Below are 27,907 nucleotides of genomic sequence, written 5' to 3'. Positions count from 1 at the left end.
CGATAGATTTATTTTCAGCACGAAAGAATTTCTTGATACCTGTTCAGCTTGAAATGAGGGTTCTACAAACATTTTGTGCAATAATATTTGAGGTAAAAATAAAACCAAACATTTTTTTTAAATCTAATTCAACATTTTCATGAAATATTTCTGGTTTCGTCCATTCCTCAATATTAAATTAATAGATTTCTGCATATAAAGTGTAGCAAAAAAATTAATTATCTTTGCATGAAAAACAAGGCCATTTACCTTGTTAGTATGATTCAATTTAGGTGAAATATGCATTGGAGACAGTCGATTTTCACTTGCCTTTTTTGAAGCGAATTTTTCACCTGTAAAATTGACAGGCACAGATGGTAATCACTTGATGCCAGGTCGGGACTATGATGAAGATGAGTAAGAACCTCGGTAAGAACCTACCAACCAAGCTCCCGGAGCTATCGATGTGTGTGGCTTGGCGTTGTCCTGATTCCTCTTCTATTTTCCAAAGCTGCCCTATTCTGGGCGATTGTTTCCTTCAGACGGTCCAATTGTTGACAGTACAGTTCCAAGTTAACAGTTGTGGAAGTAGCAAAACCTTCCTTGGCTACCGTTTCCACCGGCTCAGCGCCTTTCGACCACGACCGTTTTCGCTTGACCTAGTAGTAAGTCATCCACTTTTCGATTTCATTGCGATTCAGCACCGACTCGCAGATGGAAATTCGGTCCATGAGGATTTTTGCGTTTACTCGTGTGGTACCCATATATCTAATTTCTCCTTGAGACCAGCCTTTTGTAAATGGTTTTCAACGGTTTTTTGTGCAATGTTTAGGTCTTGGGCAATCGAAATAGGCTTACTAACGGTTGGACTCAACAATGTCCATGATTTTATTGAATTATGAATTGACGAAACTATAATAACGCGTGATTGGCTGTTACAGTATCAGGACTGTAAACACTAATTACATTTTCAGCCGCATGCATTTTCGCCTTTATCGAAGAAAACCTCATCTTTCTAACGCCATCTAGTGGAACCTAATCTGACCTACATAACACATACAGGTAACTAAAGCCAGCTATTGGAAAAATAATTTATTTTTAGCACACCTACTATTCCTACTAATATATATTTTTTTCAAAGCTTCTTTATTGACATTCGCAGTCATAGTTCGATTCACTACTCATCTTCAAGCCTTCACATTCACATATACATAAATAACAAATTAATGCGTTGTCGTAGCAGCAAAAATTTCGTTAAACCATCAAATGTGAATATATCACCTCCAACCCTATACCGCCAAATAATAACAAATGGGAAAACTACTGAAAACAGTCGCATTATTCACTAGAACTATATGTATGGAGATGGGTTTCAATAAATGTGCAGTTGTTCATGTTAAGAGAGGGCAGATCCAGGAAGGTGGATGGAAGATATATCAATACCTAGGCTGAATGCACAAAAGTGAATAAAGAAATTCATAAAATAAATTCTTCATCTATTCGTTCAAATTATATGTATTATGTTGTGTGATCTTTATATTCAATAGGTTGAACTTGGGGTGAAACTACATATTCTAATATGTGAATACAAATATTGTAGTTCTAACAAAAGGGAGAAAAGGTATAGATTTAATATATGTTATATGTACATTGAATTCGTATATAACCTGAAATACTTTTTATTGTAAAAATCAATAAAATACGTTGATTCTATCACTGCACACATTTATACACATTTTTCTGCTGATGCATTTTAAGAAGAGAATGTTGAGAATTCCAATATGAATGCTTTTTCCGATGATGTCAATTTTCAACATGAAAATATTGAGCATCATCTTTCTTGAATTAATGAAACAATTCAATCATCTCTCGATGAATCAACATAAAAACAAATAATAAAATTAACAATCTTAATTTTTCTTCTTCTTTTTTCTTGAGACTTCTGCTTCAGCGGGTTTTCGCCTAAATAATCCAACTATAATTGCAAACACTAATTGGATTATTTTAAAAGTTAAATAAAACGATAGGATGAAAACAGCTATTACATCTATCATGAAATAATGGTAGAGTGAAATGTCAGCGGCAGGACTTCTCAAATGTTTTGCTCCTTTGTGTCGAATAACATATTCACACCACCATACGACTTTATCCACTCCAGATTGCGGTTGATCCAAAAATATGTCTCTGAGTTCCTTGGCTCTCTGTCGATAACTGCAAATGAGAATTTGAATGTAAGTTGAGTTCATACAAACAGAATTCACTAAGAAAATATTTCGTCGGTTGAAAAAAAGGTTTTAATGAGGATGCAATCATTTTAAAGAATGATAAGCAATGTGACCAAGTTTTAATCAAAAAACTGAAAACTCTCAATTAATATTAAATGGTAGGTCTTGTTTACTTACTTTTCTTTTCGGGCAACTGTCAAAATGGTGTCCCTCAGAAGTTCTCTATTCAATTCTTTAGGTGAAATAGTCTCTGCCATACCATTCGACTTCAGTATTTTTGCATTAAGAGGTTGATCACCAAGAAAAGGAATGACCACAAGAGGAACTGCATTGATGATTGCCTCTTCAGAAGACTGTAGACCACCTTGAGTGATGAATACTTTCACATTTGGATGCGCTACAAAATATTTTATTTGAGAATATATTTCCATTTCCATATGATATGGATAAATTAAATATTTCAATTGAAAATTCAGATCAACAAATAATGTATCTATCATCTATATCTTCTGAATATGATTTCGTTATTCGAGTTATGAATGTCGACAAATTCGTTTTTGAATATTGAATCTACAAATTCTTAAGCAAAAGCCAGACGAGCATATATCTTGGCGTTCTATCAATTCCTCACTAGGATTTAGGAATAACGATAATGTATAGGTAGAAGTGAACACTAAACAGGATATTTACCCTGACCATTATGAAGTGAAGTTTCCGCTTCCAGCTTTTAGTGAAGTATTGTATTACATCATAAATCGTACATACCTGAAGGTTAAGTGAGTCTACATGATGAAGGATATTCAATATAAATATAAAAAACTGACATCTTTGTGTATATTCCTGCACAATAATATATCTTCATGATATATTCGGTTTATATATTGGAATTTAATTCCAATTTTAAAAATGACAAAATTAATAATCAAACAAAAGAAAATTTCAGAATAACTTAAACTGTACAAATGGAGTAAACGGTTACAAATTAAATTTATGTTAATTTAGTTATTCAATTTGTTAACCGTTTACTCAATTCTAAACTTAACTTACTCAATATTGACATATTTAGTGATTTTGAAATTTCTTTCGGTTGATTATTAATATTGTCATTTTTAGAATTAGAATTAAATTCCAAAACAAAAATTAACCGAATATATCATAAAGATATATTATTGTGGAGGAAAGTATCAATTTTTTGTATTCATATACAAGTCATATATATTTTCATTCATTGATATTTTTCATTTTCACACTCTGTTTTGAGGCGACTCAAATACATTTTTGTTCATAGTATTTGATGTATCCTTACATTTTCATTCTATTCATTTATTTTTTTTTTTTTATTTTGTCAGAGATCCAGAATTCGGTTTGATATTTAAATTTAATATTGTGGAAATTTCTCCTAGTTAAAATATTTTCCATAAAAAATCATAAAAGCATTTTTTTCACTAAATCAATTAAAATTGATAATTTTATTTTCTTCTTTTATCTTATCCTGAAGAAAACCACAAAAATATGTATTCCTTGTTGCTGAAGACCGAAACTCATAAATTTCCTATCTTTAGGGGGAATCCTATCACATCCTTCAATAAATAGTAACTTACACCCTTGTGTACAGAGGAAATTTTATTGTCATCACATTTCTGTGACAGTAATGCTATATTGATTTTTCTGTTGGTTGGGATGTATTAAAATCCTAGGGTGGACAATTGAGTCAAAAAAATTATTTATTTATATTTATAATTGAAGTGTACTGTTTGCCCTTTGATATCATCTGTGAGGAATAATATTTCCTGTGATGAAAGTGATGAGTGCTTCAGAGCATCTAATAATTTAAAGTTGTAATATATACTTGATAAATGTTTTAATTTTGAATATTAATTAAATTTTTTTTTTGGACCGACTTGAAATTGATTGTAATATCTAAGTTAGTTTCGCCGCACGCTATTATTTTCGAAATCGAAATGTCGTCTTGTGGACGAAAATGAGTTCAAAAAATTTCTCTCAAAATCAAAAATTTTCTGGTGATTTTCAAAGTTATAATTCAAGATTAGGAAGGTGAAGGGATCGAATTGATGAGCAATGTGGGAATACTGGTGAATAAAGATGAAAGAGTGTGAAAATATTTGGTTTTTTGTTGCCATATATTTTTGGAAAGGGTAATCCATTTAAGTTCAAAACGGCAACTTCGCCCGTTCCATATATTGCTATGAACACTGTCCGAAAATGTATTGTGGCGAAATCCGACCTATAACCTGACAATAATGAACCCCTCGAGATATTCTCAGGGGATAATTTCGGCTAATTCAGAAAACTTTTTAATAAATGATGTGATTAGATGATTTGATAAATCAGAGCTAAGGTTGAAGTTGGCGGGAAAATCTAAGAGGAAACAGAGACGGTACTTGAACTTAAACTTCTAGCGATGCTGTATTTTTTTCTAAGCAGATACTTAGTGTGCTAAACTGTTCAACTAACAGCAAGGACGTAGATATGGAGGTACATGGGTTAATTAACCCCCTCCCCCAAGATTTCCAAAATATAAATTGCAGTACGAGCACGTCTACGTCCGAGGTTTATTATTTTCTCTCATATATCTGAGTTGTCGCCCTTTGTTTTGCCACTAGTAATTTTTGTGTTATCATCGGTATTCACTTACACCATGTTTTTGGTTTTATGTATGATTCCCGTCATGCAATTTGAATTCTATAGTATAGTACATATATCCAAAGTAACTTGAACAAGTCCATGAAAACGCTTGGCCAGATTTCCCTAAATACCGATACCGCGATCTACTAAATGCAGGGGTTTATTTCAGAGAACTGTTAGGCAATAAATTCGCAGGTCCCAAAGGAATTTCCGTAAACTTGGACAACACTTGTATAATCGAAATATTCTGGGATACTCCAAGTGACTGGATATACTATACCATCTTAATCGAAAAATTGTGTAAGATGTGTTGTGCAATTTAATGTGTTTTATTCAAATTGCAATTTATTCCTGAGGACATCAGTTTTGAATTGATTTTAAAGGTGATAAAAATAATTTAATGCTCTCAATAGTCCTTGGATAAGAAAGGAAATATGATTCTGGTTTTAGGCAGAGTTTAATGTGTGGCGGCTTCTCATAGAGCTCCACATAGCAACAATATATACAGCACTCGGTGGCCTAGAGGTTAAGAGTGTAGATTCACTCACCGAGATGCGACAAGGTGCCGGGTTCGAGTCCCGGCGGCTCCCGATAATAATAAATTCCCTAAGCGTCTGTGACACGGCACACACAAATATACCAAAGTCACACTGATGAGTCCGGTGTGTGTGCCAGGCACGAAACGCATAAGTAGGCTTATGTGAAATCCAACAAATGGAATTCGTATTAAAATTCCAAAAAAATTGTATCGTTTTTAGTTCAATGGAAACAGAATTAGAGTTCTGGAATGAGAAATGCACTAGTAGGATTTAAGATCTGCCAAATACAGTATTGACAAAATTAAAATTTAGTGATCAAGTCAATATATACGAATGTTTAATTGGCACTATATTTGATCTCTGTAATGCCTGTAAGAATGTCGAGCTCTGAGAGGAGTTTTTCAACATTAAAGAGGTTGAAAACTTGACTCAAATCAAGACTGAGTAAGGACAGCTTGTAGTACTCGTATTCATTTCTGATGAAATATTGAAATGTAGCGGACGAATTTTTTTCTGACCAGAGACACCGAGGACAAAGTGCCGAAAAGGGGTTGTTTTTCTTGACGTTCATTAGGCTACTTTTCAAAGGAATTTCGAAATAATAGGAGATCGAGACAGAATGCACAAGGAGCTTGTTTCCTCTGTCCAGTTGAACTGGATATTGGCAAGGAAATGACCCAGAAGTTCCCGTAGAAAAGGACAAAGGAGACAGCAGAAATTTGATAAAGGGACAAGAAGAAGGGAGAAACAAAATAGGAATAAAACTTCTGAGTAGGTATACCACTTTTGTTATAAAATTCCAAAATCTACTGATAATTTCAAAACTACGTATAAGGTAAAAGTAAATCTCAACATTTATATGCGAAAGAATATTCGTGACGATTTTCATGCTCATCGCGTTAGTAGAAACACAAAAAAATTCAATGCCAGAATTGGAATTCAAGGTGAAAATATAGAATAACAATTCAAAATTTTTGTTTATGACAAACATCGTTGCAGGAATGTTCTTCAAATGCTCATAAAATAATGTGGATTACAGAGTTAACATAACAACAGTATAATATTTTATCCTCTTTGAACTCAAAAAATTTACACGAATTTCTTACCTAAAACTGCCTGTTGTGGAAGCCATTTGCGGAGATGTACATTCTTTGGTTGACCTTCAATACTTTCCGATTCCCATTTACATATTACAGTGTACGGTAAATCACCAAGAGCCGCCATTATATTCTTTTTGACATCTCCTTGAACATGATCAAATCTAACGTTCGTTCCCAGGCTGAAATATACCACTCCTTCTTTGGCATTATCTAAGATTTGCTTAAGATCCTATGAAGAAAGAAACAAAATAATTTTCTGTAGGTAATACATCAAATCAATTTGACTCAATATAGATGCTTCTCGGAATAAATATAAAACTTCTTATAACTCAACAACAATGAAGAGGTAGGACAGTATTTTTCGATGTCTCCAAAAATCGAGGTTTGAAAATGAGTAGGGTGAGCTGTTCAACAGTCAACCACTCAAATTTCTGAACACTACCACGCTTTCGTTTTTAATTGAAGCTGATCTCTTTCTACGATAATCTTTTGATATATCGTCGGCTAAGAGTGTATATCTGCTATGTCCATAATGAACAATTTTACAGGAGACACAAAAAAACCGTACAGTAAGTGTTATAATTATAATAATAAGAGAGTTTATTCATGAAAATACATTCAATAAACTCTATTGAATGTATTTTCATGAATATATAACACTAAGCAATATGTTTGCATCAATATGGCGTTTAATTCATACACAGTTTTCAAGAAAAATTATCTTTTACAAAAAATTAGATTTGGCTAACTGTCTCCACCCTATGGTACACTATTAACCATGGGGGTAGGTCACAGTTAACCATTGTGTACACAGTTAACCACATATAACAATTGAGTACGTCTATCAAGGAAAAAATACAATGTTATCATAAACAGATATAGGTAGGTTGAAATATCATTTATAAATATCTCAATTGACAACTCAAATATTCATGTCAATTCATCAGAATTCTTCTTCCAGATAAACTGACAACAAGGACGTCAAAATAAATCACATCGCTGACCAAGTCAGTGTGTATGTAGTTTTTTTTTCGGCTAAATCAAACATCATTGGGACGATCCTATCAGGTTGGCGAGATCATTCAAAAATGAAGAAAGCACTGACGGAAGTAGGGAGCTTTTCAGTACTTATTTATTGTACCCCAATGCCCCCAATTGACACATAAACATAAATGAATAAAGATATATTTATGGTCTCTAGGGGAGCAATTGGAGCATGAATGAACAAGCACTCAAAAGTTCATAATTTCAGGTCAGTTCTTTTCTATTTTAATTTCAATGTTTTTTTAATTTTTATGATGCTGATGAAGCTGTTACCACCAAAGTGTGTTATTCTTTATAGGTATACACGCGCAAAATTATTGATTTTTGTTTTTAATATTCTTCTAGTGTTTTATATGGTTCTGGTTAAGCCACCCACAAGAATTTCAGCACAAAATCTGAAATAGTTATTTTTTCAAACCTTCACATAAGAATTTTCGAAACGATCAAATCAGGGAAATATTTGATATATTCTCCTTGAGTTTTCTATAGTTTTGATGATGTCATAAGGTTCAAATTTTGCACGTTGATTGAATTTCATTGAAATACTGAATATAATCTAAAGCCGTCGGTTTTGTGTTCACAAAAATATTGGGTAATTATTATTCGATATATTTTTGAATTTTTTATGGATCGGAATCGCGATCGAAATTAACTTTCACGAGAGGCCTTAAATTGACATGCTAACATCCATATGAGATTTCATTCTAATCAAAACTTGCAGTTTAGAAATAAAGCGGAAGACATGTTTACGGAATTTGCTGATGAACAAACGATAATCAAGATCCAAACCTACACTGAAAATTTCGCGTTTCTATGTCCTTTTGCTCATAAGTTATAGTATAAAAGGCTTGCCAGCAGACAGTCATCTTTGAAAATCGAGGACGAATCCGTCATACGTGATTAAAACCTTATCATTGTAACGAAATGAGAGAGTGATTGGTTCGAGAGACAAGCGCTCAAAAATAAGAATTAGGAATTCTTTTCGGAATCAGTTTCACATAATTCTGCTCAAATAATAACACCAGATCATATTCACAAACCTTCGGATAAGACTCATTTCTCTCCATATGGATGTTGAAAAATTCCACAACATTAGGTACATTAGGCCTTCGATCTGAAAATATCGGGTTAGCATTCAGCAACCATAAACTAGTTCCTCTGATGAGCTCCTTGATTGATGGACCAGTTTCCCCAAAATATTTTGCCGCTACAATTTCAGCCCTCGGAAATATAGAAATTTCACTTGTTATCGCCCAAAATAAATTAACATATAAACTGTCAATTTTATCTATTATTTTAGAAAGTGGTCCAATCTTCTCGGCAAAAATATCAGGAAATAGAACAGGATGTGTTGGATTACCGACCAGATAATGGTAGTACGAATAGACACCTAAAGAAGATATTGCCACAAGAGGTGCGTTGAATTTCCTTTTGAGACCAAACAAAAATGCATAATGCGGTTCCACTAAAAGTAAATCGAAACTATCTGATGGCTTCTTCAGAAGCTCTTGAACTCTTTCGTTTTCCATTTCAATTTCAGCAACATCGTCATTGAAATCGTTAATCAATCCAATTGTTCTATGAAGACCATAAGATCTGCCAATGTTAGAGAAGTCGTATTTTTTGAATAAACTATACGCATCACTAACATCAATTTCAGTCAAATTCGTCAAATGTTGGTCTTTCATGGGATTTGGAGTGATAAATGTTACATCATGTCCACGTAAAGATAACTCTTTCATTAGTGATCGAAAGACGAATTGATGACTGATAGAAGGAAAATAAAAACATCCAAGAATTCTAGCACTATTCACAACACTAAATGCACATAATAATAAAACTAATTTCTTCATGATCTCAAGAAAATAGTTTTCACTGAATATCACACGTCTACAACAATTGGCAACGAACAAGAGTCAATCCGTAACTAGTGAAAGAATCTAATAAAATTACATCTATACTTCAAATATATGGAGAAAGATGATAAATATCAGATAGAGTGAATTTGGAGTTTCAAGATTGTTCCTAATATGATGATAAAGGTTCAACCAACTAAACTTGAAATGTAATTTCTATATGTTGACCGTAATATCAAGGTAAAATTTCATAGGATTAATCTTATGAAATTTCACCTTGATATTTAGGTCAATTTGAAATACGATTCCAAAATGTTGACCTAATCCACAAGGTGCAATTTCATAAGATCAAACAAGATGAATATGAAAAAATATCTGAAAGTTTTTAATGTCGGAAATATCTCGTCGAAATTATCTGAAACATTTTTAAGAAAACAAATCTTTATTATCAGCCAAATTCATATCGAAAATGGTCTCGAACAATAAGAAAGAAGACAATTGTCCGCCAATTTGAACAATTTTGAAGAGAAGTGCTTTAATGAATGTTCGAGGTACATTTTTAGTATGAGTGTAATGAGGAAATTGAATATAAAATAAACATCGGATTTAGATAAGGCATAACGTTTCGATTGAAAATGTTCCCTAATACAAATACTTTGAAGCTGAAGTCAATCAAAATATGAATTTTATTCAATAATAATGGAACTTTCTACATCTCCTTATTTTTTCCACGGACATTTTCAGGACTTTTCGAAGATCATCATTGAAAATTCTCAACATCATCATCATCAGTACATCACTACGTCAGAGTTGGCCACGTCATCAAGGCTTGCTTTCCACAATTCTGAGCAGTCGTTCCCCGAACAGATTTCTTTTTTTTATACGCTCTTGATGTCTTCAATTTTCCAATTTTGAGTCTGGAATTGTCTCAAACGATGAGGTGCGGTTTACTCAATACGGATCCGTCTTCAAATTGAATTTTGTCTGACTGGACGTAAACCCCCTAATAGAAACAAATATTCAGGGTAGATTCGGATCTCAATGTTCGTTAATGGACAAAATCTGACCATGGGTTCACTAATTATGGCTCTCCGAAATTCTGTTTTCGATATCTCTTGAAAAAAAAACTAATTCGATTGAAATTGAATATGTAGAATAACCGTTTGATGGAGCTAATTGCAAATTGGTTTGTTGATCATGTCATCCGAACCAGAGAAAATTAAAGTGGAATATCGAAAAAATTACTCAATATTTCCATAGGCACAAAATCAACGAAGTAAAGATTTTAATCATTTTGCAAATTTAGAAGTTGACCATATGCGCAGAATCATAAAAAGATATTGCAAGAGAAATAGTGTGATAATAAATCCAGCGAGTTGAGATTGATCAGAATGTCAAGAAATTCGTCAAATCTGGATCTCTTATAGGATTTGAATTGATAAATATTACAACATGTTCACGTAAAGTTTTGATGATAGATGCGACTGATAAAGGAAAATGAAAATATACAAGAATTCTCGCACTATTAACTACACTAATTGCACATTATTACAAAATAGTTTTCACATAATATCACGTCAACATTATGAACATAAGTTATTTTGTAACAATTTAAAGGAACTAATAAAATTACTTCAATAGTTCAAATAGAAGGAGAAAGATGATAAATTTCAGATAGAATTAATTTAGAGTTTCAAGATTGTTCCGCATATGATGATAAAGGTTCAGCTAATTAAACTTGAATGAGATTCCGAATTGTTAACCCAAATATCAGGGTGAAATTGCATTAAATCAAACAAGATGAATATGAAAACATTTCTGTAAGCTTTTGATATCGGTAATATTTCGTGTCAACAGATTTTTTTTTAAATACAGATCTTATTCTTCCTCTTTCGACAAAATTCAATGGAAGGAGAATATATGATCAAGCTATTTCTATTCTTCTCTCTGTCTCTAAAATGGATCAACTTTGACATCAAGGGCCTGCATGAATGTTCGAGGTATTGTAGAAGCAAATATAATATCATTCATTGAAATCATATGAACAAAGATTCCCAAATATAATATTAGGTATATTCATTATTACTATATGAATGTAAATATTTCGATAATAAAGTGACAAGTCTGTATATATTATAAAGAATAAGAGTCCTGTGATCAGAACACGATATGTACGTATGTTTTGTGGTCAATGGAGACACAAGATTTCAAGACTTCAAGCAAGCTGATAAATACAACCTTTCAGTTGACACCCACTTTTTCGAAAATGTCAATTTTTTTTTGCATTCCTTTTTCGAAGTTTCTCGGAATAAAAAATTCTGTTTAAAATTCGATCGATAGAAACTGTAAATAGTAAAAAAAAAATTTTTAACCTAACCTATAATGAAAAAATATCACTCTTGAAATGCGAAGTTAGCACACACTTTTTCGAAGATGAATAATTTTTTTTGGATTCGTTAGTAACTATTTTTAACAACAAAATTTTCGTTTTTACCCACCTCAAAGATTCTGATATAAAAATATTCCATTCCGCTGGGGTGCTAACTTTACGATTTTTTTTAATATTCCTCGAAAAAAAATTTAGTTCGAAAATCGATCACAAGCAACTGTTTGTAACACAAAAATTTTCGTTTGTAATTAACCTAACCTATAATATTGGTCGTTGTGCAATAATGTTGAACCTGTGATTATCATATTTATTGTACGAAATCAAAGAAATTAGAAAGAAATAAGAATTCTTTCACACCGCAGATAATCAACATCTGTGTGAAAGAATTCTGATTCCTTGAAAATTGTCTTAATGATTTTAATAAGCGTACAATATTGTTTGTCGTAACTAGCCTTTAAAAAGAAACGAACTGTTTCGAAACGTCGGCGTTGTTACAAATTGAGCAATAGAATGAAATTGTGTCCAATATTCCCAATATTTTCCTATTTATTGAATACCAATGGATGATAACCAAGTAATAATATCTCTAGAATGTTGGTCATAACGTAGTTGAAGTATCTCAGGTCGATGGCTCTTGGCTTTAAGTCAATAAAGACATCTTTTCTTTCTCTTGTTCAGAACGTTTTTAATGAATTTGTCATAACTAAGTTATATCATTCTTTAAGGGATTCATCTCATCGAAGAAATTCAATCAAATTGTAACAAACGTGAGGAGATATGTATCTTTTCACAAATAATAACAATTCATTTTCAAAAATTCAAATATATCTGATATTTAATCGAGAAAAAGTAAGATGGATAGTTACAGTTCATTCTCATAAATATTTTGCTTCCAATTCAATACATAAATAAAGTCATGAAAGTATTTCTTTTAAAATCTACCTGTAAACGAACCTTCAAGTGTTAATCTTCGGCACCAAGATGATAACTGATCCGAAAAAATATTAGACTTTGAAAGATGCATATGCCATAAAACGAAAATCGAAAGCTACTGTTTATTAATTTCTCATTTGAGCAATATCTTGTATTTTTGATTGTGAATTTGAAAATACCATACATTAAATGTTGTCTAAATACGCGAAATGCTATTACTGTTTATGACTTTTTGACTTTGTATGCTTCAATGCTTCAATTCCATATTATTCTAAATATTTAGTAACAATAGGAACTAACTTTACGATGGAATTTCATAATGGATTCTCTATTGAATGTCTTTCAGAAAAGTGAAAATATAATGTTTCAAATCAAACTGCTGTTACTTCGTCAAACCATAGTTTATGAAGAGCTTTATGTGTGCAAAAATTTCAAAAAATCATTCTACTCAATCAAATAATTTCATATTCACAAACCTTCGGATAAGACTCATTTCTCTCCATGTGGATGTTGAAGAATTCCACAACATTAGGAACATTAGGTCTTCGATCTGAAAATATCGGGTTAGCATTCAGCAACCATAAACTAGTTTCTCTGATGAGCTCCTTGATTGATGGACCAGTTTCCCCAAAGTATTTTGCGGCTACAATTTCAGCCCTCGGAAATATAGAAATTTCACTAGATATCGCCCAAAATATAGTGACATATAAACTGTCAATTTTATCTATTATATTCGACAGTGGTCCAAGTTTTTCGGAAAGCAAATCAGGAAATAAAACAGGATGTGTAGGATTACCAACCAAATAATGATAGTACGAGGAGACACCTAACGAAGATACTGCTACAAGGGGTGCATTGAACTTCCTTCTAAGACCAAACAAAAAGGGAAAATGCGGTTCTACTAAAATTAAATCGAAACTGTCTGATGGCTTCTTCAAAAGTTCTTGAACTTTTTCATTCTCCATTTCAATTCGAGCAACATCCTCATTGAAATCATTAATCAATCTATTTGTTCTATGAAGACCATAAGATCTGCCAATTTGAGAGAAGTCGTATTTTTTGAATGAATTATAAGCATCACTAATATCAATTTCATTCAAATTCGTCAAATGTGGATCTCTTAAAGGATTTGGTGTGATAAATGTTACATTATGTCCACGTAAAGATAATTCTTTCATAAGTGACCGAAAAACGAATTGATGACTAATAGAAGGAATATAAAAATATCCAAGAATTCTCGCACTATTAACTACACTAATTGCACATAATAATAAAACTAATTTCTTCATTGTCTCAAGAAAATAGGGTTCACAAAATATCACGTCGACAATAATTGGGAACGAACAAGAGTTAGTCAGTCACTATTGAAAAGATCTGATAGAATTACATCAGTCATCAATAATTCTAATAGAAGGAGAAAGATGATAAATACTAGTTAGAGTGAATTTGGAAGAATAATTACGATAAAGGTTCAAACAAATAAACGTGAAATATGATTCCGAAATGTTGACCCAGATATCACGATTAAATCGAATTAGATCAAACAAGGTGAAAGATTCATATAAAATAAATTCTGAAAGCTTTTGATGTAGGCAATATCTCGTGTTAAAAAATTGAATCTTTTTCTAAGAATACAGATCTTGAATATTATAATTAGAAGAAAGGAAGAATTCATGATGGATATGAATTCTATGCTCCCCCTTGTCCCCAAGTTGGCCCAACTTTGACAAGAGCCCGTATGTTAATGTATGTTCAAGGTATGTTTTCAAACGATAAGAAATAAAGTGTTCCTAATGCAAATACAACTTTTTGAAGATATAGACTAAAATATGACTTTTATGCATTATCAATCAAACTTTGAATACCTACACATTTTTTTTTCATAGACATTTTCTGGACATTTCGAAGATCATGGATTGCATCGAATATGCTCAATATAAAAGGGGGGCATAGGTTTTTTCAGAGTTTGCTACGTCGTCAAATTTCTAAGCTATAGTTCCTGAACAAATAGTTCTCCATAATTTCCTCATAATGTCTGTAATTTTCGAATTTTTAAAGGAAAATTGTATCAAACAATAGTGTTCCGTTAACTGCTGGCGGATCCGTCTTCAATGAGAAAGATAATTCCCTAACAGAAGGAAAAATTGTTGGTAAACGGACATAATCTAAATAGTCATTCCGTAAATATGGCCATCCGAAGTAACAAAGTCATTCATTTTACAAAATTTGAAGCCGACATTTGTGTATAGTGAAGAGCATCGAAAGAAGGGAGTATTTCCTTTCCATACACTCGAGGGTATTGTTTTCGAAAAATATTAAGTTACCTAAGTGATAGCTAATTGATATATTGTAAGTTTGCTTGAAGATAACGGCTTACCGCAAAAATAATAGATAAAGGAAATATTACTCCATAATTCTAAATGATTTTATCATTTTTTTTAATTAGGCAAGCCATAACGACAAAACATTTTTTCAAATACTGTTCATTTGATAATCGAAAAAACATAGATGTATTATTAGACGTTTATGGAAAACTAATCATAATTTTGTTCTGAAAATTTGCAGATGGGGTTTAGATCTTTCCCCTAAAATATTTTCAGAGTTCTACAACTTCCGGTTAAAACAGATTACTACTCTTATCTTATTTCAAGAGGCACACCCAGTATATTATTGCTTCATTAGTAGCTTATTTGATGAAATTTCGGCAAAATGCTATTACTTGGATATAAACTCAACGGTTCAGGAGTTAATGTGATTTTACGGAAAAAAAAATTTTTATTCAAAAAAACTACTGATTCTGACAGGACGTATTATTTTAAGACTGTTTGCAGTTTGAAACAAAACTGTACAGGGTGTTTATTACAAGATCATGAACTTGGATAACTGGAATTCCAAAACACAAGATTTTCAAATTAGAACATATATTTTGTATCATTTCCCTCAATGAAAGCGAATAAACATTATTATTATAATAATTCTACGTGTGAAGAGAGGTTTACTTAAGCAAACCTTATACCTGGAATGGAAACTTTAAGAGCTATCGAGGAAAAAAAGCGAAATTTCTTACTGAACAGAGTAGTCCGTGATCTCCAGAAAACATAGAAAGAAAAAAAAATGATAATGTTTTGATCACTATATGTATAAGTCTATTGTTCCCTATATGTTGTGTGAAAGAACCATATATAAAAAGGATTATTAATATAGGAAATTGTTCTACTCTAATAATTCTTATTACAAAATTCTGATATTATTGGCGAGATGAAACGAGCTAGATCTGAGAATGCAGATACTAAATTTATCGCAATGAAGAAGAGAGTAATTTTAGTGATGTAGAATGCGATATGAGATAACTTATCGTTCTACTCCATGTTTCCATGTAAAACTAAATAACTTCTATTTTCATTCAAAGTATATACCTACTATCTTGTGTTGAATGTTTGCCGACTCAAACTAGCATTATTAGAAGATAACAGGCTAATCAATAAAAATTTTCAAATAGAACACTTCTTATCTCAATGAAAGTAATATCTTCATGTTTATTGACAAATTTATTCCGTACTTATCTTCTGTCTACCCAAGATTATCATAAGTACATAAGGTACATGGTGAACATAACTGTCGAGTCTAGAGCCCGGTGTTCATGTGCCGCAAAATAATCGGGACGGCGCGTTGTTTTTCTATCCCGATAGGCAGAAATACGTTGGCAGTAATGTTAGTAATCTTAATATAGTAGGTTGCCGAAATTATAGGATTTCTTTGGAAATTATGTTGAAATTTTAAATTCATTGACAATTCCTAATAATGAGAACTAAATGACCAAAGGCATAATTTTTTTATTGTTTTGTAAAATATCCAAATAGGTGGAGGGAAACTGCAAAAAATAGGAAAAATATTACATAAATATAAATTAACTATAACAACATATAAAAAGAATTCGAAAAAATAACATAATATAAACTAAATAAGGAAGTTATAAATATGTAGATTGAAAAAAAAAATTTACTATTCTATATTTCACTGGTTTCGTCAAAGTTCTTGCTATCGCGAGTATCAGGAAGTGAATATATTCTATGTTCATGTAAACAAGGGAGTAGATTTTCTTTTTTCTTTGGGGAGGAGGGGTAATCGAAAAAATTTCTGGCGACATTGTTTTCTCATATCTATAATGTGAAAAAGAGGTTTTATAACGAAGTTTGAACCAAATTACTCGAAATATTTTTTTTTATCTCCAATTCGATTGTCTCATCTTATACTGGATGTTCCTGAATTGGAGTTACGAAGGAAAATGAGAGATTCCTTGGATAATTTTAAAACTAAAATGGCCCATAAACATGAGCCCGCAATCACTTTGTTTTCGAGATACAGGGTGTTTCTTGTAGTCCCTAATCAGTTTATCTTCTCGCTACAGAGTAGGTAAATTAGTGCCAAAACTTATAATTGAATTATTTATCACAGCTACCTAACTGGATCTTTATAATAATCCGAATTTTCCTGAGAATTACTAAAGAGAGAGAGCTGTTTGAAATTTTTTCTCGAAAGCGATACAACAAACCAAAAAGTGTGGTACTGAACCAGAGTTACTTTTTAATTTTTTCTAAACTACCAGTGGTTCACAAGAAAATAATTATGTAGGAAAGAAGCGGGCACCCTTCCAGAAAAAATTTACCCTGTAGATTTGCATTCAAAATTAGGATGTCACAGTATGAAAATTTCAAATTGGAATATCTATGCCAATTCAAGTTATCTTGTAAAAGGAAGGTGCTATGAGAGAAAACCCTAAACTGCAATACCTGTATCTCAAAAACAAAGCGTTTGCGGACTCATGTTAAAGGACTTTTTTTTAAACGATCCGAGAAATCTGTCATTTTCATTTGTACACCCTGTAGATAAAATTTTCATTCATATTGCAATTTATTTGTGCAGACATCAGATTTGGATTGACTTTATCTACAGGGTGTACAAATGAAAATGACACAATAAATTGTACAACACAGCCAAGACAATTTTTCGATGCGAACTACTAAGTTCAGTTCTTTGATAAATACATATTGAAATTTTTTGACGAGAATGATACAGAAAACAAGTATACCGGCGACGAATGCAAAAATCACAGATGGCAAATAAGGGACGATGCCGAGAAAGCGGATAGATAAAGGAAAATAATGAACCTCGAACAAGGACGAGCTCGTAAAGCAATAAATAAGTACTCATCTTGAAAGCGATAATAAAGTTATAAACCGTTAAGGTGACCGACTTTTTACTGACATATCGATATCAAAGGAAATTAAAATGATTATTATTGATTCATTTCATTGAGAAATTTTCGTTTTTCGTCTATGCGAGATTTCTGAAATTTTATATTTTGAAAATCTTGGGGGAGTGATAACCCACAGTACCCCCCCATTTCTACGACCTTGCATATATGTGTAGAAAACACACAAAAATCGGTTGCTGTATCGTTTTAATCCTACCGTATTTGGTTTTAAAAACACGGCTCATTAATTTCAAATGGAATATAAAAAATTAATTTATCGAGAACGTAATTCTACATATCACGAAATTTAAAATATGTATTTTTAGGAAGATTTCGAACACAATATTTTTACCGCAAAGTGTAAGCTTCCAATTCAGATTTCCGAACAGATGAACGGTAAAAAAAAAAAATTATCCCAGGCTCGTGCCACGTTATAGCATAGTATAAGGAAAGTATAGTAAGCCAGTGTAGTGCTTTTTTCGATTTTGTTGATGTTGAGCGCCATCTAGTTGTACTAACGTTTTACTCAAATTTTACTGTCAAAAATTGGTCCATAAAGTGGAGCCCTCTGAAAAAATCGGTGTTATTTTGAAGAACTAAAAAATTTGAAATAGAGTGGTCAGAAGATTTCTATATTTTGATATTTTTTCAGCTCTGTAATAAGCATTTACACCAGTGGCGTGTATTTGTGATAAAAAAGTACAATGCTACAAGTTATCATGAAATCACTAATCACGTCCAGTCGTCATGAAATGATATCTCTAGGTTTTTTCAGGATTTATGAATGGAATAAACTCCATTTTCCGCAATATCGATATTGCAATTGAATGTATTTGAAGAATATTCGATTGATATTATTTTGTTATAGATTGAAAGAGAATAGGTAGAGTTTCTATCAACATTAAGTTCCTAATGTCGTAAGTTCCAATGAAATTTCTCAAAAGCTATATTTAGCTTTTGACAGTTGGTTTCGATCATTTTTTCCCAACCTCTTACGATTCTTCGAGTTATGTATTTTATTATTTAACCTGTAATACTTTTTTCTGACAGAAATATCATCCCATGTTTTTATGGATATTTGAAGAAAAGCACACCTTGAACAACCAAATTATATTGAAATATCTCAATTATGTTGAAAATGAATTAAATCATGTTTTATTTTTATATTTACCTTATATTTAAAATTGAAATGAATATTTTCGAATGTAGAATCTTATATTATTATCTATTATTAGAACTCTTTATTGCTAAATTCATATGTTCGAATCTTATATTCAATTTTATATTCTTTTCATTGATAATATCCCAATTCTATTCATATTTCTTCGAATGAAAACCCCTTTCTACTATCATATAAATAATTTTAATTCAATTGTATCTATCAATTTGTTTCAAATACTCCTGAATAGAGAGTTAAGTGATCATTCATACTTTCATCGTAATGCAAAAGGCAATTATTCGAATAAATATTCAATGAATATTCGAATATTCAAATGTAGTGGTAACTTAATAATAACATAAAAATTATTGGCCATTGCCAACAATTTTTATGTTATTATTAAGTTACGATAATTCAACCACGCCACTGAATGAATTATCGTATTATTTCTGCGCCATCCATAGCTCATGATTCAGCGCTATCGAGTTACTTCTCCAAATACAAATCCAACTAAAGTAGCGACCGCTGGTGACTATTTCCTTGCCTTCAAACGGCGGTTGGCTTACTATCCTTTCCTTATAACTATGGTAGTGATTCATAAAATTTAGCTGAAAATATGAACTCCCATATCTTCGTTGAAATGGCAAATTTTTTGCTGATATTTTACTGAATTGTTACTATATGCATTCTTTATCAGCAAAAAAAAAACGAAAAAGAAATTGAAAATTGCAGGCCGTATCAAAAATTCAATTTTTACGTGTCAAGTGAAAAAAATCACTCGGTATATGAGATAAGCAAAATTGAATAAAAATTTGAAAAGAGGGGAAATTATTGACTGAAGATCAGGTTTTTGTTTGAATGGCGCAAATTTTGTTTGGTTTTCATGATCTGTTGAATGCGGAATATTAAAAAAATTCCATATGCGAAATAACATGTTTGAAAAATATATGAAATAATATTTTTGAGAGAACAAGAACAATAACACTGTGTTTGAGGTACTGTAGATAAGTCAGACTGATTTCAATAGCTCCCAGAACTACTGTTCACTCTACTGAACTGAAAAATGTGGAACAATTATCCACCTGGTACATAACAGGTATTATTTTTATTTCTGAAACTGATGTATTAATTATCAGGATATATTTTCTTGTACCGCTACTACGGTGGTGACATGATTTCTCCTAAACTGGGCGATCAAACTCTTGAAAAAACATCATTCCATTCCAACATGAATGTCTTCAATATTCTCTTGATTACTTCGACGAAATTCTTGTAGGAATGAATTTTTTTTGTTGACCGTTTAACCTTCCAGAAAAGGAAAATTAATGTAACCATGTAATAAATGTCCTGATAATTATTACAATATTTTGTAGAAGACTATACTTTGTTGAAAACATACCAATGAATGAATGTTCCACATTTTTCAGTTCAGTGAAATGAACAGGAGTTCTGGGAGTTATTGAAATAAGTCGGACTTATCTTCAGTACCTGGGAATAGTGTTATTGTTCTTATTATATCAAAAAGATTATTTCATCAAGTGGATATAAAAAGTTTGTAATATTCCGCGTTCAACATATCAAAACAACCAAACAAAATTTGCGCCATTAGAAAAAAAAACCTGATCAATATTTTCCGCTCCTTGCAAATTTCATTCAATTTTATTAGTCTCATACACCGAGTGATATTTTTCACGTGACACGTACTTAAATTGATTTTTTCTATACGGGCCTGCAATTATCATATTAGCGTAAAATTTCCCATTTTAACGAAGATGTGGGAGTTCATAGATTCTCTGAAACCAATATCATTATTGCAAATTTTAAACCCCAATCCTCATTCAGTTCGGGGTCCTCTATCTCCACTGAGTCGTTGTCGCTTGAATGACCAGTTATCCTAATTTCTTCACGAGTCGTGATGCTTTCCTCTGAATGAGAAAATAATAAACCATTGTTTGAAATTTGAAGTGATTTGTGATTTTTATTTCACATCTCTAGGTAAAACCTAAATTCAGTTTTCTTTGTGATCATGAAAATATTGAGTGATTTTTTCTACCTTCTTCTTGAAGTTTCGCTGATTTTGGTGGGGCTACCTATATGAAATTTTTCATTATTCAATTCATTTCGATCATCATTAAAACAAAATTTCGAAATATCATATTTACGGATCCCCTGGTTAGATTTTGCCCATAACAAACTCAACACCGTCATTTGAGATCCAAACCCACCTTGAAAATTTCAAGTTTCAAGATATTTATGTTCGAGAGTTATCGTGTTTACAGCCAGCAGGACGGAAATTATCGAATTTGAGGAAGGATTCATAATCAGTCAGTATAGAACCTTATCCAGAGCCGTCGTTAGCCAAACTACTGCCCTAGGCAGAGACACAATATGCCGCCCTAACCTAACAGAAGTCAACTCTGCTGAATGCAAAAAATTAATATTGGGTAATCAAGGTCTCCCGCAGAACGATCAAAGAATAGAAGGCATTTCATTGAGAAATTTTGCTAATAATATACATAGGGTACATATTCATTAACAAGAAACCAAAAATTTTAAACCTGTACAGAAAATTAAATTCATTTTAGGATTGCAGAGTAAAAATACCGCTCAAAATACGCAATAAAATTCGGCAACGTTTAGCAACGGGAACGCCGACATGCCTGATGTGGGCATGTATTCTTTAGCGTCAATAAATTATTAACAGTAGGATTAGATACCGGACATCTGGATATTGCATAATTTAACCCATTTTATGGTTTTTGATGTTAATTAAAATTTTCCTTCCTGCAATTTCTGACGCAATCAAATCTCATTCGGTATTTTCAATTTCTTAACATGTGAGTTTTGTTGATGAAGCTTGACTTGCCACTTTCAAATTTTGGCGCCCTATTTAGGCGACCGCCTACCTTGCCTACCCCCTAGCGACGGCCTTGACCTTATCGTTCGAAAACATTCCCGGCTGAAAATTCGAAATATAAAGAGAACGTGAGCGCACAAAAATGAAAACATTTTAAAAATTTCGATCTCTTGAACTATCTAAAATTCCATTATTTTTCATGAGTCTATTATTAATAAGTGAAAAACAATTATTTTCTAATTTAATTTTATTCCTTTAGTTTCCAAGAATCCTAATTTTGGGACCCACTATATATTCTGAAGGAATAGAAGTATTGAATTTTCTGGAATTGGTTATAACTTCACATTAACTTCAATAAAATAGAAAAAACTCACTTTTGTTAGAGTGTCCCTTATTGGAAGTATTGCTGAAAATTCCATGACGTCAGGCGTTTTGGGTCTTCTATCAGAAAATATCGGATTCGCATTAATGAATACCATAGAGTCTTTTTCCAAGTCATCGAGGTAGGGCATATCATTACCGAAATAAGTTCTAGCCAAGGCATCCGCTTCTGGTCCAATTAAAAACTTAACGACGAACCAACAAGAAAGTGTAAAATAGGTACTCTCTACTTTATCCACAAGCGTAGTACATTCGCGTATTTCGGACAGAAAATCTGGATACAGAATTGGATGAATGGGATTTCCGTGTAAATAATGACTGAAAACAGGAAGTCCAAACGAAGATAATGCCACTACAGGAGCATCGAATTTATGTTTCCATCCGAACGCCATTTTGTTGTGCGATTCCAGGATGATCAAGTCGAATGCGTTTTTGGGCAATTCAAGAAGGTCTTGCACCTCTTTATTTTCCATTTGCATTTTAAAAATGTCCACGAAAACTTCTTGATAGAACAAAATCATCTTATATGGGGGTGTGGACTCTCTTCGGACATTTGAGAATTCATGGTTCAGAAATACGCTGTATGAATCAGCTACGTTTATTTCCCTCAAATTTGGAATATCTTCGTTTAATGGATCGGTGGTTATAACTGTTACATTATGTCCTCGCAATGCCAATTCTTTCCAAATAGGTTGAAATACAAATTGATGACTTTTCCCAGGGAAGAAAAAATACCCCAGGATATTTGCACAGTTCACAACATACACAAATGATAAAATTAACACACAATTTGTTGTAAAGCTAAGGTATTTCATAATTGATCTTGTTTTTAACTCACATTTACAACGACAGACGATCAATTTTACTGAAATATGGACATATTCCCGATTTCTTATTTCAATTCTTTTTTAGATAGCATGTGCGCATTCGTATTGAAAACTCTGAGTAAAAAATATCTGATATCATTGTGTGTATACTACAACGTCAACATAAACTATTACTTCGATTATTTCATACAGGTACTTTCTATTTCTGTGATTTGTTGCACAAAATGCTGCAAAATTTACACTACCGTTTATTATTTTCTCATTCAATGAAAAATTATGAAAATGTAAATGAACATATTTTTGATGAATATCCAATGGTGGGATTCAGATCCCAAAATGCGAATAAAATTTCAATAACACGTAACTGGGTGAAAATTATAGTATCCAGTATCATCGTAGAGAAGTAGAAATACATCTTTCTAATTTTATGACTAGGTATGTGTCGTTAAGTTTCTGAAAATCAATTTTCAAATTTTAGATCCTGTGGAGGATCACAGCGGTATTAGGCACCGGTGTCTGAACAATTTTATGCAAATATAACTATAATAATTATAGTTGAAATTCAATTTAAATATTTCAAAACGTGAATTGTGTAAAGTTTAGGATGAATTATTTTTTTGACCTCGAAGAATTCCGAATGTTCAATACTGGAATAAAAAAAACTGTTCCATACCAAGTTTCAAATGAATTCCCAGTCGTAACTGAGATATAAACAAAAACTATTATTACCTTCTATATTTATATAGGTATTTTTATTTTTTGTATATACAGGGTGTTCTGATTTGTTTCCGACAAACTGAAACGGGTGATAGATCACATCATTTTAAGCAAAAAAGTTTCTATGAACATGGGTCCGGAAATGCTTCGTTTCCGAGATACAGGGTGTTAAAGTTGAAAAAATAATTCGCGTTTTCTTTAATATGTTTTGACTGCTTCGAAATCCTTTCATGAAATTATTCCTATTCAAATATTAAATTTAAATTCATTTTGAAAATTTCTAAGGCGAAATGCATGCGGATTTTCTATTGCTCACTAATAAGTAGAAGTGGTATGCTATATAATTGTTGTTTTTAAGTGTTCTGAATATTCTGTTTTCTGAAATATTGCGTTGTTGGGATGCCTTACGAATACTGAGTTTTTATTTTCTTCGAAGGTCTGTAAAATCCTATTTCTCTGTAGATGATTTCTTCTTTGTATGCTTCGTTCGGGCCTTTGGTAACCAATACCATTTTCCTGTATTTGTTGATAAGCTATTTACTTAGTTAACTATAATTATAATTAATTACATCTAAACCTAACACACTTTAAATCTGTCATTGTGTATAGCCATTTGAATCTATTGCCGCAACAATTGTTGAATGTAAAACAATCAATCATTCAAAGATGTCATTTGTGCATTCAACAGAACGGTGGACATTTCGAACACCTTCTTTAAAAATGATTATGTTATTTTGTTTTGTTTTAAATTGTTACTTCTAAAAAGTATTTAATTTAAAATTATCACAAATTTGTTTCTACATGTTTTAGAGATTACAAAAATATGGATTTGTCTTTAAAAGCGTTTTTCTCTGAAACGGTTGCCCCTAGCAACTTAAATGAGGTATACCTTTTTTAACTAGAAAAGTCAGGGGAATGGATTTTTCAGTCCAGAATGACGTACAGGGTAGCACAGAAAAGTTGCAACGGTTTAAAGGGGACAGAATGATTGCCAGTGGCGCCCTCTAGAAAATACAACCAAATCGACCACAAATTTGAATTTCTCACCTCAGAAAACCCTATATACTAACTTTCATGCAATTATTTGGAATCAGTCGAAGAATATTTAAGAAAACGCGAATTTTTTTCTCAACTTTAACACCCTGTATCTCGGAAACGAAGCATTTCCGGACCCATGTTCATAGGAACTTTTTTGCTTAAAATGATGTGATCTATCACCCGTTTCAGTTTGTCGGAAACAAATCAGAACACCCTGTATGTACGCTTCCAATGATTGCAATATATTCCTCTTTGCAATTATTCATAGAAGTAGGTACTGATATGATTTCACTTAATCTGAAATGTTAATTATTTATTATTTCTTTTGAATTTTGAAGATGGGGGTAGATTCTAGTTACCAATTGAAAATTGAAATTCAAATTTTTATTTTTTTATGCCCCTCAATTGAATTTTGACTTTTCGGAATTTAACTCTGAATTACATTTCAAAACATCTCTTTACAAATATAAATCTATAATTTCGAATATATCTTCATAAATTAAGATGAATGATTATTAAAAAAAATTATCTATGAAACTTTTTTTTTAATTTTGAAATTTGGAAGTAATCAACAGTTTTTTCTCCTAGTTTTATTTCTATTCCAATATTTATTACGAAAAAACCATTACAAATGAATATACTATACATCAAAAATGATCTATACCTATGATTTTAAGAAATTACCAATGAATTTTTTATTTTATTTTGGAATTTGGAAGTTATCAATAGTTTTTGTTTAGTAATATCTCTATTCCAATATTGATAACGAAAAAACCAAAACAGTGCATAATAATAATAATTCTATAGGTAATCTACAATAAGTTGAATAGAGGAAATTAAAATTATCAGGGTAATAAACCATACCTATTCTTATATTATCGATAAATTATTGAATATTATCGATTAATTATTCATTCCATACTAATTCTTAATCACGGCACAGCTCGTGACTAACGTCTGTAAGGGAATTAATACGTTCTTTTCGTAACGATATCAAATCTTTTTGTTTTATCGCCTTGTTTGAAGAATGATCGAATGATCCCAGTATAATAAATCAGAGTAAAAATTGCAAATCTACAGGATGATTCACGAAGACCATTGGTGAGAATATTTCAAAGAAATACTCGAGATGAGCACTTGAAATATAATAGTTGAGCTTCGCTGGAAAACATTAGGTAATTCTGGAAAGAACTTTCGTTCGATTCCGATTCACCGGAATGATACCAACTTCCTTTTTTTTAATGTAACACCCATTTTTCATTTCTTATCAAATTACTCAGTGAATTCTATATTTTTCTTTAATGTTTCATTCGCATATTTTTTTCAGAAAATTTGTCTGAATTCTGAAAAAAATCATCAAATATTCTCAAATAGGGCTCATTCCAATATCAATTACTTTGAGATTTTTACATGAAAATTTTTAGTCTTTTAGTTTCTATAAGAAGAAACACCAATACCCAATAAATCAAATTTTCAATATAATATACAGGGTATTCCGATTTCAATGTCAAACTCAGCCATGACAAAAACCTTAAAACAATTTTTTTCAAATGAGAACCCATTTTTTTATTGGTCAGGTGGAATTTCCCAAAATATACGCGGAATCTAATTTTATTTTAAAGAATGGTTTGATTCTCGTTTTATTCATTCTTCAACAGAAAAAATCGGCATGTTTGGGCGAATCCTTTAGGAAAATCCTCGAGCAGCAATGGAAATTGAGAACCAATTTAAATTCAGGAATAATGTGTTCTGTTTACTAATGAACAATAGGGCATTCTTCTTTTGAAATATTATAACCAATGTAATGGTGAATCATCCTAAATGTATTTCTCGCTTCACGATATAAACATTATAAACTATACTTATGTATTTTTGGCATTGATGGTCGCAACATACCAGTTATAATTTATGATTAATTTACATGTATTTATAATTTCTGAAGTTTTCAATTGTAGGAGGATCGATTTATAATAAAAAATAAGTTTTCAACCGAATTTGGGGTGAATAACTGATTTTTTATCCCCAATAACGTGTACAATTGAAAAAATTGTACCTTTTCAATTTCCTGTATATAAAAACAATAAATATTTCGAAAAAAATATTATCAATACCTTTTCCAAAAATTCATTTCTGTTAGAAGTAACATGTGTATACTGCAGTGAGTTCGGTACCAAAGGTCTTCTATCAGAGAAAACTGGATTGACATTTTCTAAAATTAAACTAGTTTCCTTCACCATATCCTCTATATAAGGCATATCCTGCCCAAAATAAGCTCTTGCCACATCATCAGCATGAGGACTAATTATAAATCTGTTAATCAAATAGTTTCCTATAGTGAGGTGAAGACTATCTATTTTTTCCAACAATGTCATTGGTGTAGATAGTTCAGACACAAAGTCTGGATATAAGGCAGGATGAACTGAATTGCCAATTAAAAAATTCAGATGGTTGAAGAAACCTAGGGACGATATAGCAATCAATGGAGACTTAAGTTTATGTTTTAATCCAAATAGGATCGGACTATGGCTCTCAATGAGAATCAAATCGAAATATCCTGGATCCTTTTTCAAAATATTCTGCACAGCATCTATTTTCATCGACATCTCTATTGATCTCTCGTGAACTTTATGAAAATAATATAGAGTACTGAAAGCATTCGACAATTCTCTTCTCATATTGGATATGTCTATTTCTTTCCACACTTGATACGTGAACCCTATGTCGATTTCCGTCAGGTTGACCAGATCAATTTCATTTAGAGGATTTGGTGTTATGACAGTCACTTGATGACCTCTCAAAGAAAGTTCTTTCCAGATAGGTTGAAAGGCACTTTGGTGACTGACTGCAGGACAGGTGAACCATGCCAATATTTTTGAACCACAAACAGAACTCACCAACAAACAAAAACATGTACCGAGTAGCAACATTTCGAATATTTACAATCAAGTAACGGGAGTGATTCA

General features: G+C 31.8%; 1 protein-coding gene across 4 annotated transcripts; it reads right to left on the bottom strand.

Annotated features, from left to right (window-relative positions):
* Positions 1 to 1,642: 1,642 nt before the first annotated feature.
* On the bottom strand, positions 1,643 to 27,907 carry LOC123671742 (UDP-glycosyltransferase UGT5-like). Of its 4 annotated transcripts, none has more exons than XM_045605762.1 (4): positions 27,056 to 27,907; positions 6,496 to 6,718; positions 2,382 to 2,601; positions 1,643 to 2,190 (listed from the first exon to the last, which is right to left on the bottom strand). In XM_045605762.1, exons 1-4 carry the CDS (start codon positions 27,869 to 27,871, stop codon positions 1,890 to 1,892), a joined length of 1,560 nt encoding a protein of 519 aa, XP_045461718.1. In that variant the 5' UTR covers positions 27,872 to 27,907; the 3' UTR covers positions 1,643 to 1,889. The 4 variants fall into 4 exon arrangements, with proteins under 4 accessions (XP_045461718.1, XP_045461717.1, XP_045461720.1 ...); XM_045605761.1 differs by lacking the exon at positions 27,056 to 27,907 and adding an exon at positions 22,356 to 23,348; XM_045605764.1 differs by lacking the exon at positions 27,056 to 27,907 and adding an exon at positions 13,188 to 14,087.

Source organism: Harmonia axyridis, chromosome 1 (assembly GCF_914767665.1).
Source record: "Harmonia axyridis chromosome 1, icHarAxyr1.1, whole genome shotgun sequence".
NCBI lineage: Eukaryota > Metazoa > Arthropoda > Insecta > Coleoptera > Coccinellidae > Harmonia > Harmonia axyridis.
The sequence above is the reverse complement of the archived record's forward strand: the minus strand, read 5'-3'. Positions and strand labels throughout refer to the sequence as shown.